The sequence below is a fragment of the Lolium rigidum genome, chromosome 2 (genome assembly GCF_022539505.1).
Source record: "Lolium rigidum isolate FL_2022 chromosome 2, APGP_CSIRO_Lrig_0.1, whole genome shotgun sequence".
Lineage (NCBI taxonomy): Eukaryota > Viridiplantae > Streptophyta > Magnoliopsida > Poales > Poaceae > Lolium > Lolium rigidum.
This window is the reverse complement of record NC_061509.1, coordinates 220552033-220563156: the sequence shown is the minus strand read 5'-3', so window position 1 is coordinate 220563156 and position 11124 is coordinate 220552033. Positions and strand designations below refer to the sequence as shown.

The 11124-nt window shown below is 51.6% G+C and overlaps 1 protein-coding gene across 1 annotated transcript; it reads left to right on the top strand.

Moving 5' to 3' along the window:
- The first annotated feature begins 1398 nt into the window (after window positions 1-1398).
- LOC124690572 (dynamin-related protein 12A-like) lies at window positions 1399-2940 on the top strand. Its single transcript, XM_047223940.1, has one exon. It carries the CDS (start codon window positions 1399-1401, stop codon window positions 2938-2940), a length of 1542 nt encoding a protein of 513 aa, XP_047079896.1.
- The last annotated feature ends 8184 nt before the right edge of the window (window positions 2941-11124 follow it).

Here is an 11124-nt window from a genome sequence, read left to right as displayed (position 1 = left end):
GTCGTCTATTCGTCTTTTGTAATAATAAGGGAGACCATTTAAGTTTGATGGAAAGATTAGTCCCCGACACTGACACCAGGTCATCCCCAAGCGGCTGTTGGTAAACAGTGTCACCGAGACGTACCCCGCTGCAAACGGTAACGGCGCCTCTCGCGGACGCCACCTTGCCTTCCAAGGTGGCAAGGCCGGTGTCCCTGCAATCTCCCGTGACAGTATGTGTAGCATGTTTTAAAATCCACTGTCCGCGCAGGCCCGCGACCACATCAAAGTTATCTCGTTACATGGAGCTTTGCTCTTTCCCACGGTGATAGTCATTCCGCCACGGTGTGTTAGGGTTCGCCTGCCGTGCCTCTCGTCACTGTTGGCATCGTTTGTTCAGGAAGCTGCTCGCCGGAGGCTACCATTCATGTCGGCGTCCTAGCACCGAGATAAGTCTTGAATGTTGCATGTCATCTCGTACCCTCATGGGCATCGATGACCATGAACTGTTCGACAATTTGCACACTAAGTCTCGGGCATCTACGTTTGAGGAGTTGCTCCATATGTAGACTGAGCCCCGTGATGGTCACATTCACGATCATCTTCAAGCAGATTCAATTAAGCATCAGTGAGCCATGACGAGTAGTCATCACATCTCTTTTTTTATTAATTGTGAACTATTTAATTTAATTTGCTACACTGCATCTCCCATTACTTATATTGTTTATTCCGATGTACACTACTTAAACTAATTTAGTTACAACATTATTGTTTTCTATACATATAAGTCATTTGAGTTGAAAAGAGGAAAAAATAAGTCACAAACTCACAATAGCCGGAAACAGATAAAAGTCCGAAGGACCATTTCTATGTTCACGACTCAACCTAAACATACCCCCCTAAACTTGTCTCAAAGTTCAGCTTACAACCCTCAACTTTACTTTGGTTCAACTTTCAACCCTAAATTCTAAAAATAGTTTAGAATCACCCTTTGCACTGTATTAAGCTGGTTTCTCGTGTACCGTGTATGTTGTATGTTGATGAGTTGGTACAGTATATATAAAGAAAACCCGCTAACTGGCGAGAAAAACCGGTTCAAAACATGTCAAAAAAGGGTAGAAGGTCCAATTCCGAACGGATTATAGAATTCAGGGTTGAAGATTGAACCAAATTAAAGTTGAGGGTTGTAATCCTTTGAGACGAGTTTAGGGGGGTAAATTGGACTTCTCTCTTTGGTGTAATGGTGTCCGGAATAGATTGATCCGCAAGAGATTACCGATCCTAACCCACACGGGAGCGTCAGATAACTGATCAAGTTTTTCTTTCTTTTTTTGCGAAACCATAAACGATCGAGTTTAACCTAGGAAAAACCGCCTGTCGCCGCGCGATCGGATCAGACCAGATCTCGCGCCGGCGGCCATGGAGAACCTGATCTCACTCGTGAAGAACCTGCAGCGGGCCTGCACCGCCCTCGCCGACCACGGCGAGGAGAGCGCCCTCCCCACCGACTGGGACGTGCTGCCGTCCGTCGCCGTCGTCGGAAGCCAGAGCTCGGGTAAATCTTCAGTGCTGGAAAGTCTAGTTGGAAAGGATTTCCTACCCAAGGGTCCAGGCATTGTCACACGCCGCCCCCTGGTTCTGCAGCTACATAGAATTGATGATACCGAAGAGTATACTGTGTTTTTGCATCAACCTGCGAAAAGATACACAAATTTTTCCGAAGTGAGGAAGAAGATAGCTGATGAAACTGACACAATAGCCGGTCGTTCAAAGGGAATATCATCTGTCCCCATTCATTTGAGCATATTTTCTCCAAATGTTATGAATTTGACTCTTATTGATCTTCCTGGGCTTACTAAAATTGCTGTTGATGGTCAGTCGGACAATATTGTTCAGGAAATTGAAAACATGGTTCGAGCATTCATCGAAAAGCCCGACTGTATCATTCTTGCTGTTTCTCCAGCCAATCAGGATCTTGCAACTTCTGATGCAATAAAGATTTCACGAGAAGTTGATCCTAAAGGTGAAAGAACCTTCGGTGTGCTCACAAAAATAGATCTAATGGACAAGGGTACTAACGCTGTTGATATACTGGAAGGAAGATCTTACCGGCTCCAATTTCCATGGATTGGTGTTGTCAATCGATCCCAGCAAGATATCAACAATAGTGTGGACATGACTGCTGCTAGGCGTAGAGAGTGTGACTATTTTGCTAACACACCAGAGTACAAGCATCTTGCTCATAGGATGGGATCAGAACATTTGGTGAGGAGTCTGTTAAAGTATTTAGAATCTTTCATCAGGTCAAAAATCCCTTACAGCTATCTGTGCAATGATAGTCTCCTCAAATCTCCAGTTACAAAGAAAAACAGGTTGCAAGGGTATACGCTTCGGGCATATGGGACTTTTCCCGCATACATGCTCTGCACCCAAGGGGAACAACACAATATGACATTTGAGTGTACTGTCCAAGTTATGGGTAAGAAGTTCGTGTCAGCGAAGCGTCACGTCCGCCGCAAAGACGCGGAAGAGGATGCCGCTACTGTTGCCTACAAGGCATTGGTTGGTGACGAGACCATTGATACTTTGCTCGAGTTGACTAACAAGAGTGCAGTCTGCAAGATAAATTTGCTGAAGGAATATGTCCAGAAGAAGAGGCTGAGTGATCCAGCGTACAGTGACGCAGTGTACGAGTCCTCCAAAGTGGCTGTACAGAGCCAGCAGACCCTTTGGGTATCAACCGTCACATTGGACGGACAAATTTACCTGGGAGACATCGCCAAGTCAAAGCGATTGTCAGTTCAGCAGGTTGCTGCTACGGCTGTGAAGTACATGCTGGAGGCTGGCAACGACATAATTATACAAGTGGTTCTGTCTAAGAGGCTCAGGGTTGAGGTGTCCCGGAAGAAGAGCACGAAGCATGGTGCAGTGGTCGGGATAGATGAAAATACTGGTCTGTAATATAACTCCTACTCTATAACATTAGCATTAGGAGGCGTCCCTCTCCCCTCTGCCTTTTTCTTTTTGAGAAATACCGATGTGTTTTTGTTATCCTTGATAATGAAAATTCGATTCCCCTGGTGGATCGTTCGGAAAAAAAAAATGGTCGGGTTAGATGAAATGGAAAGAAAGACGAGAGAGATTGTACCTTCAACGCTTGATGAAGAGGCGGATCGATAGTTGGTGCCTCAAGGAGTTGCAGTTTGAACCGGGGGTGTTGTCAGATAGCATTTTCTGTCTTATGTTGATCCTATTCTTCAGAGAAAGAAAGTGAGGTGCTTTTGGCTGTAGAATTAGAGCCTGGTTGTAAGCGGTTGGTAGAATGCCTAAAAACTGCTGCGTTAACTAGCTTAGTAGTGGTAGTATTTGCTAGAAAACCTTGTTCCAGATTCTGGTCATGGTAAGACAATCTTATCTTGGATGACAATGAGAACTCTTAACCCCTCTAAAAAAAGAGTTTAACCCAGGAAAAATAACAACGGTGGTGTCTCCATGACACACCCAACGCTGACGAACGGAGAACGGACGAACCGCTGGCTTGGGGTTTGATATAGCTGGCGCGTCGACGAACCGCCGAAACGGACGGCTTCTCTGCCTGCAGCTGAGCCCTCCCTTTCCGCTGCATCGCGTCCGCGCAATCAGTCCCACGGATCCGACGAATGGTGGCGCCGAACGCCGACCAGCCCCGTTCATACGGGTTCGGATTTTTCGTGCGGCTCCCATGTTCATCCAACAGCGCGTTGTAACGGAGCAGAACATACTGTACGAAATACGGAGTACATTTGATAGCCCGATACATTGTCAGTATGCACATCTATAACCTGGAGCAGATCGTACAAAATCGCACATTATATTGGACGAATCAATCAACATTCTATTGCAAGCGAATTACAACGAGCGGCGGGCGGAGGAGCTGCCGTTGAGACTAACCTGTAGAACAAGACTAGACGTTTTGCCTCGTACGTCCCCCTTGTGCTGCTGGTCGGACTTTAGGTGCACCTAGAAGATTCTTCCAGGGCGATTGCAGACGGCCGGAAGGTTCCGCGACTTGACTGCAGCCTGCACCTTCAATTGCAGGTGCCAGGAATCATACACTGGATCGGTCAGTCAGACTTCCACGGTCTCCGTCCGAAATACGGGCCAATATTCCACCCGGGACAGGTGTACGTACCAACCTCGCGTGCGCAAATGGCGATACGCCGATCCCTCGGAACGTTCGGTGCGGCCTAGTAGTAGTACCTCACTACCTCAGTCGTCGTCCACGCAGTATGCATAGGGTTTACGGCACTGAGCGAAGTTACTCAACGTAGACTTCTGAACGTTCGTCAATACAAGTATACAGCACACATGTGGTCAAGTGGGATTTCCTAGCCGGGCCGGTACGACATCTTTTCACCACATGTGCACCAGCACCATTTTGGTCGTATACTTGTTGTTTCTTGACAGTGCCATTTCGATCGTACACGTTTCAAGTAGGTGCTGCAGAAAAATCCTAGCATATCTTTTTTTCTTGGGAATAAGCAAAGAAACTGAACCCCTCCCTTGTCGGTCCCACTCGGGCCGGCGGCACCGGAGGGTGAGGCTCCAACCCTAGCCGACGCCAGGGTACGGCCGTATCCCCATCACCATGCATCCGTTGGAGGACGTGTTAGGCGAAGCTCAAGTCGCCGACAATGGCGACGAAGCCTCTCTCCCCGGCGGCACCTCGTCTTGAGGACCATCGGCCTAGCTGACGGCGATGGTCATCAAGGCATGTGCCGGCACAAGGAAGACATGTGGCGGCACTGCGAAGGGCCCAAGGTCGAGGATGCGATGTATGGCGAGCTTCCCTTGCATGTGGTTGCGCATGGCAGGAGGGCCTGACCTGAGCATGTACGAGCTGTGGCTTCAGGGCACAATAACGGCTCGTGGAGCTCCAGCTTCGGCGTGCTGCGTAGATGCGGTAGTCGTGCTGGATGGCCGTCATGAGAGGGGGCTCCTTCCCGAGCCCACGCGGGTCGTGCCGGTGAACTGTGATTCTGCAAGGGTGATCGAGGTGTTGTGGTGGCGGCAGTGCAATCCAACGAGGGCGATGTATTGATCCAAGGGCTGGTGGGAAGGGACTACGGGTGCACGACACATCGACTGAAAATCCCGCTCTGTCTTCGGTCGAGCCGGTGATGGCGGCGCTTGTTGGCGTCGTTTCCCTCCATGGAGGCGTCACCTTGGAGTGTCGACACCTCACTCTCGTAGGATATATACTTGAAAAAGAATCTTAACATACAAAATTTAATTCGGCTCTCGGGTACATATGCTCCTCTACCAAAAAAAAGATTTGGAAGTGTCAATTTTTTTTCAAACTTTTGTACATATACATCTCCATAATATATTTTAGCTCGCCAAGTTTCATGAAAAAAAACAATATTTTTTTGTGGCATATGTAAAAAGGAGAAAATTTATCTTGTGAACACCGTTATTGTCAGTACTGAGTTTTGTCTTAACGGTGTCCTGTAGCAATTTTTCCCTTTTTACAAACGTCACATGGCAAGTTGATTTTTCCTGAAAACTTTGCGAGAGCGTAGCACGTGAGGATGTACGTACGATTTTTTTTGTTTCAACCTTACTAAAATTAAAATATGTGTAGGATGCATTTTAAAATAAAGGGAGCATATGCTCCCATGTTCCAAAACACCACTCCCCTACCATACTACTCCCTCGTTTACTATAAAGTGTTTTGTATATCTAGACACGTTATTTTTTCTTGTGTGGATCACTCATTTTGATCCTTGCATACTCCACAATATCTTCGGCATATTATAAAAATTATCTTATATAATACTAGTGAACTGAGTATGTACTAGTCATGGCAATCATTTCTTCAAGCAAATACTTGTTCAACCGCCATCGATGGGTCGGTTCAATGTACTACGGCCACCAGCCCTACCCCGCGACAGCACTTGCGTACACACCTACGCTACTTGAGATCACACATGCCGACCTGACCGGTATGGCGTCGGTTTTAGCTTAGCTGTTCCACGAGCCGTGCTGGAAACGCGCTGCGGTTGGCCGGCCGCGCGCGCCCGCGTCGGCGTCAGGCCGGTTGGGCCGTGGGCGTCACCACCCCCAGTGCGCGCGCCGAGACCGCCTCGCCTCGCGCCACCTCCCGCCACCCGCGCTCCCGACGTGTCGCGCCGCAGCGCCCACGCGTCCCCACGCTCCATGCCGCGCCGAGCCTCGATATATACCCCCGCCCATGCCGTCCCGCTTCACCACCTCCATTGATAGCCAGCCCCCCATCCCTGCCAGCCTACTCCCGGAGCATCTTCCCCGCGCAGCCAGCCTCCGCATCTCTCTGTAATGGCATCTCGCCGCGCAGCCGTGGTCGTGGTGGCCGTCTCCGCTCTCCTCTTCGCGGCGGCGTCCGCTCAGGAGATGGACGCGGGCATGCCGCCGGCGCCCGCCCCGGCCACGGGCGCGGCCGCTGGCGCTGCCGCCTCGGCCCTGGCCGTCGCGTGCTCCGCCGTGCTGTCGTTCCTCGTCGCCGGTGGGATCATGCAGTAGGTGGTACGGAGGTGGCGGTGATGGTTCGTTGCTGCTCGCCGGCGACGGACCCGGCCGGCCGGTTTACATCTCGGGTTTAGGGAGTAGTCGGGGATGAGTCGTTGTTTGTCTCAGCGGGCGTCTGTGGCGTTATATTGCTTACTATTCTTTCGTGTACCAAACATTGTTGCGTGCGTTGATTATCTGTATCTCTGTATGAATAAAGAGGATGGTGGTTCTCATCTCATTCTTCCCCCAACTTCCGGTGCGCTTGTTTGTTAGTACTCCATTCTGGGGAGGAGTATGAACTTATGATCATTGTTTGCAGTTGAGATCTACGGCTCAAACACCATTCGCGTTTGTTCATTGTCTGCATTTTTTTTTAAAACGTGGAAGGTAAAAGATTTCTCTCCATTCATTAATTAAGGAGAATAGTCTTACTTGACCAAAAACAAAACAATAAAGAGAACGAAAAAAGTTTCAAGGAGATTATTCTGCAGTCATTCTAAAACTCAAAGAGAAAATGCATTGTTGCCGTGCTGTTTTAGAAAATATTGTTAATTGCAGCGAGTAAGATGGTCTTTGTTGCCCAAGTCTTTTGCATTTCGCTCTTTTCAAATAGCCTAAGTCACAAGCATTGTGAGGAACTTCATGGTCTTACGGTTTGGATTGGCCGCACAAATTATCATTATCCACCAAGACTTCAGAGAGAGGCCCACCATCTACCCATTGGCTTTTATGAATAAGATATCAATCCAAATTTTCACCATAGCCTTGTGAAGTAGCGATAATAGAAAACGAGGTAAGCTGTATTCACCATATCTCAAAGCCTTGTGAAGTAGCGACAATGGAAGAAGAGGTAAGCTGTCGTTCCTTGGTTTTGCTTGCGACAAAGCCTACAACGGTTCTATCCTCTCCTCTTAAAGTGATCCGCTATCCAAATTTTATTACAAAGAGCCAACCATGCCAAGCTTTTCAAACCAACTTGTTCATAGCCACGCTAGTTGCTTCAAGAAATTGTGCATTATAAGCCAAGGTCTTCGAGTACTTCCTATTGGGCGTGAGGTTCCAAGAGATGTAGTCATCGACTTCCTCATTTTTGTGAAAATCATTTAATTTGGCCCAAAGATTTATGTATTCAAGGATGTGTTGAACGGTCAAGCTCATATCCATCTTGATTTTTGAAATCCAAGCATCATTGAGCAAGGCTTGGTTGAATTCTCATTTTTCTCGTGGATGCTTCATATATGAGCGGGGGTAAACCAAGGAGAATCTCAAAAAGGGATGATCTTCCCATTGCTAACGGTGATGGTGGTGGAGGCAAAGAAGAGATTCATATCCACATAGCCATAAGGAGTTTTCATCCCCACCCAATGCTTGATTGGGCCGCGCCACTCGAAGCAAGGCCAACGCAATCAGGACGCACTCGCAAACTTCTCAAGGTGCGAAATTCCCAACCCACCAAGTTTCTTTGGTTTACAAGCCGCTTCCCAATTAAGTTTGCATTTACCACGGAAAACTTTCTTAGTGTCGTTGCAAAGGAAGGCCCCCTCAATCTTCTTCATGGAGGCAAGGCTGCCCGGTGGAATGTTCAGTGTGTCAGGTGGAAAATTGCTTGAGAGGAGGGTAGATTTAACAAGTACCCCGCACCCGGCCACGTTGATGTTTTTTCCATCTCAAGTAAATAGCTTGCCGGGCCATCTTGTCTTCAAGAGGTCGAGAGAGGTAGCCCCAAGTATTTCATTAGGAAAGATGAGAGGATGACCGGATATCATCAAGATCGATGTGGGTCTCATCACATCGAATAGGCACCACCGTGCTGTTTTAGAACATTGTCTGCATTTGGGTCGTGCTCGTCAGAGCGTTTGTAGCGTCAATAATTGCTTATTCTATTCTATCATATACAGTACATTGTTGCCGTGTGTAATCGTGTCTTGTCCTGTCTAGTCGGTTCTATGAGTTAAGAGCATCTCCACTCGTCCCCCCGAACAGGCCCCCGGCGAGCGTTTTTTCCATCCGGACGGCGAAATTCGGCCCAGTCGCGCCCCCGGTTCCTCGTTTTCGTCCGGATTTGGGCCTAAATCCATCCGGCGATCCCACGACATCCCCGGCCCCCGGGAGCGCTCGGGGACTCCGGACGAAACGAAAGCGCGCGAAACGGCGAGGAAACTTCCCGCGCGTCCGGTGGCCCCAACTTGTCGGCGAGAGAAGCCGATCGTCGTCCTCATCGCATCGTCTTCCGCGCGCCGTAAAAGCCTGCCGCCGGTCCGCATTCGCCGGCCACGCGGCGAGTTAATGTCGTCGTCTTCCGCGCACGCATCGTCTTCCGCGCGCACTAAAGGCTGCCGCCGGTCGGCTCGCCGCGGACGCGTCGCAATCCACGCGGCATTTAATCCCCGCGCCCGCCACGCCTATATACGCCGGTCCGATCACCGCGAGGCGTACCCCGTGCTCCACTCTCCCTCCACTCTCCCTCCACTCTCCCTCTACTCCCAAGATGGCGTTCTACGGCGACGACGGCGCAGCCAACAACGGCTTCCCCCGCCGGTCGCTGCACACGTGGGAGGGGCACCTCCTCCACCGGGCGGGGTACCCCCGCCCGCCGGACACGAGGCCTCCCGGAGGCGGCCGGCGGCTAAGTGCCGGCGGCGTTCCGATCCCGCCGCCGCCGCGGGGCCATGCCTCGGACGTCGCCATCGAGGAGGCGAGGATGACGATGACCGACGAGGAGCGCGCCGACCCGCGCCACCACCCCGACAACTACACGCGGTGGAACTCCTACTTCCTCCGGCGGTGGGAGCGGGAGCCGGCGGCCTACGACGGCCCGCCGCCTCCACCTGCGCGCAACAACGCCGTGGGCCGCCGACGGTGGTGGAGCGCGCCGGGCCGGACACTCGAGGCCGTCCTCGAGCACATCGAGGGCGGCAACTTCCCGGTGCTCACGATGCCCCCTCCATCGGCATCGAGGGCATCGGCGAGCCGCCGTCGGGGAAACGTCTGGCAGCCACGGCGCATGGTTGCCAGCTCGTCGTCTTCCGGATCGGCACCGAGGTCATCCTTGGCGCCGGTGAAGAGGGAGGAGGCGACGTCGCCTTCGACGCCGGTGCGCGTCAAGAAGGAGCCGGCGTCTCCGCCGGCGACCAGAGGCGCGGCAGCGGCGCCCTCGTCATCCGAGAACAACCTTCCGCGCCGCGAACGGCCGGAAGAAGAAGACGAAGAAAGAGGCCGCCGCCGCAAGCCGGCTCGCCGAGGAGGAGGCGAAGCGCGCGGAGGACGCCGCGATGGCGGAGGCGATCGCCGGGTCGGCTGCACGACATGGAGGAGGAGAAGCGCGCGGACGACGCCGCACCGGACCGGGCCGGGCGCGGCCCGGGAGCGCCGGGAGGAGGAGCGAGCGGCGGCGGCCGCCGGACCCGGCCGCCGCACGCCAACTCGCCGCCCGCGCCACTCCAACCGCCAACGACGACTTCGCGCGGTACCGCCGTCCTGCGACACCTCCATCCGGCGTCGGCTGTCCCCGTCGTCGACCTCGAGTCCTCCGACGACGACCGGGTACAAGCCATCCCCGGGGTGGGGAGACGCCGGCCGGGCAGCGGCAGCCGAGGCCGCGCGGCCGAAGGCCAACGACGACGGCTCCGACGACGACGGCGACGGCGACTACACGGTGTTCTACCGCCATTTCGGCATGTAGAGCGCCGTGTTTTAAAATTAGCGTTTGCATTCCCCTCGCCGAATTCGAAATATAGTCGAATTCGGCCTCTATGTATGAACTCCTCCCGTTTTAGTCTAAATATCATTAAATTTAGTCTATATTCACCCGAATTTAGCCGTAGTTTGTCAAGTTTCCGTTTTTAAAATTCGCATCGTCGACTTCGCCTGGGCACGCGGCTGGGAAACTACTACTCCCCACGCCAAATCTTCCTCCAATCCGGACGAAAATTTCGCCGGATTTGGGCGTGGGGAGCGCCAACGAGTGGGGATGCTCTTAGGAGGATGGTGGCTGGCTCTCATCTCACTCTTCGCCTAAATCTCTATTGTGCGTATTGCGTTCATTGTTTGCATTTGACAGCAAGCAATCTGAAGATAGCAACCTGTCACCCCTGTCTAGGACTCTGTTTGGAGCTACGAATAATTTCTGACCTAACTTAACTGCTCCGTTAGATGCGCCAACGGTAGTCATCTTCAGCTCTGGAATTCCGATCCCTCCTTCACTTAGTTCCAAACAAGGCCTAGTTTTTCCTGTTGGATTTCCATGGTCGTACGTACAACTTAACAGTTGACACTAATTCGCTGTTTTTCTCTTGCCCGTAGACAATAATTCGCTGTTGATGCACCTAAGGCTAAAATGCACACTCGCGATGCAGAAACAGAAAAATGAACCGAGAGATCAGTCGGAAGTCCGGTCCCCACGAAGTTCATGTGAAATCTCGAACACATGGCTGAATTAGGAACAGGGAAATGAATTGATGTGCCGCCCGCTCATGTTTAATATCGGCTAGGTGTGACCTGCACTTAGCGGATTTCAGTTTCTGTTTCCCATTTCTTGTACCCCAACCGAGACGTTACAACTGAGACATTCTTTCTAGATTCCAACGCGTCGGCCAAAGCACAAAGTGACGCCTTGCA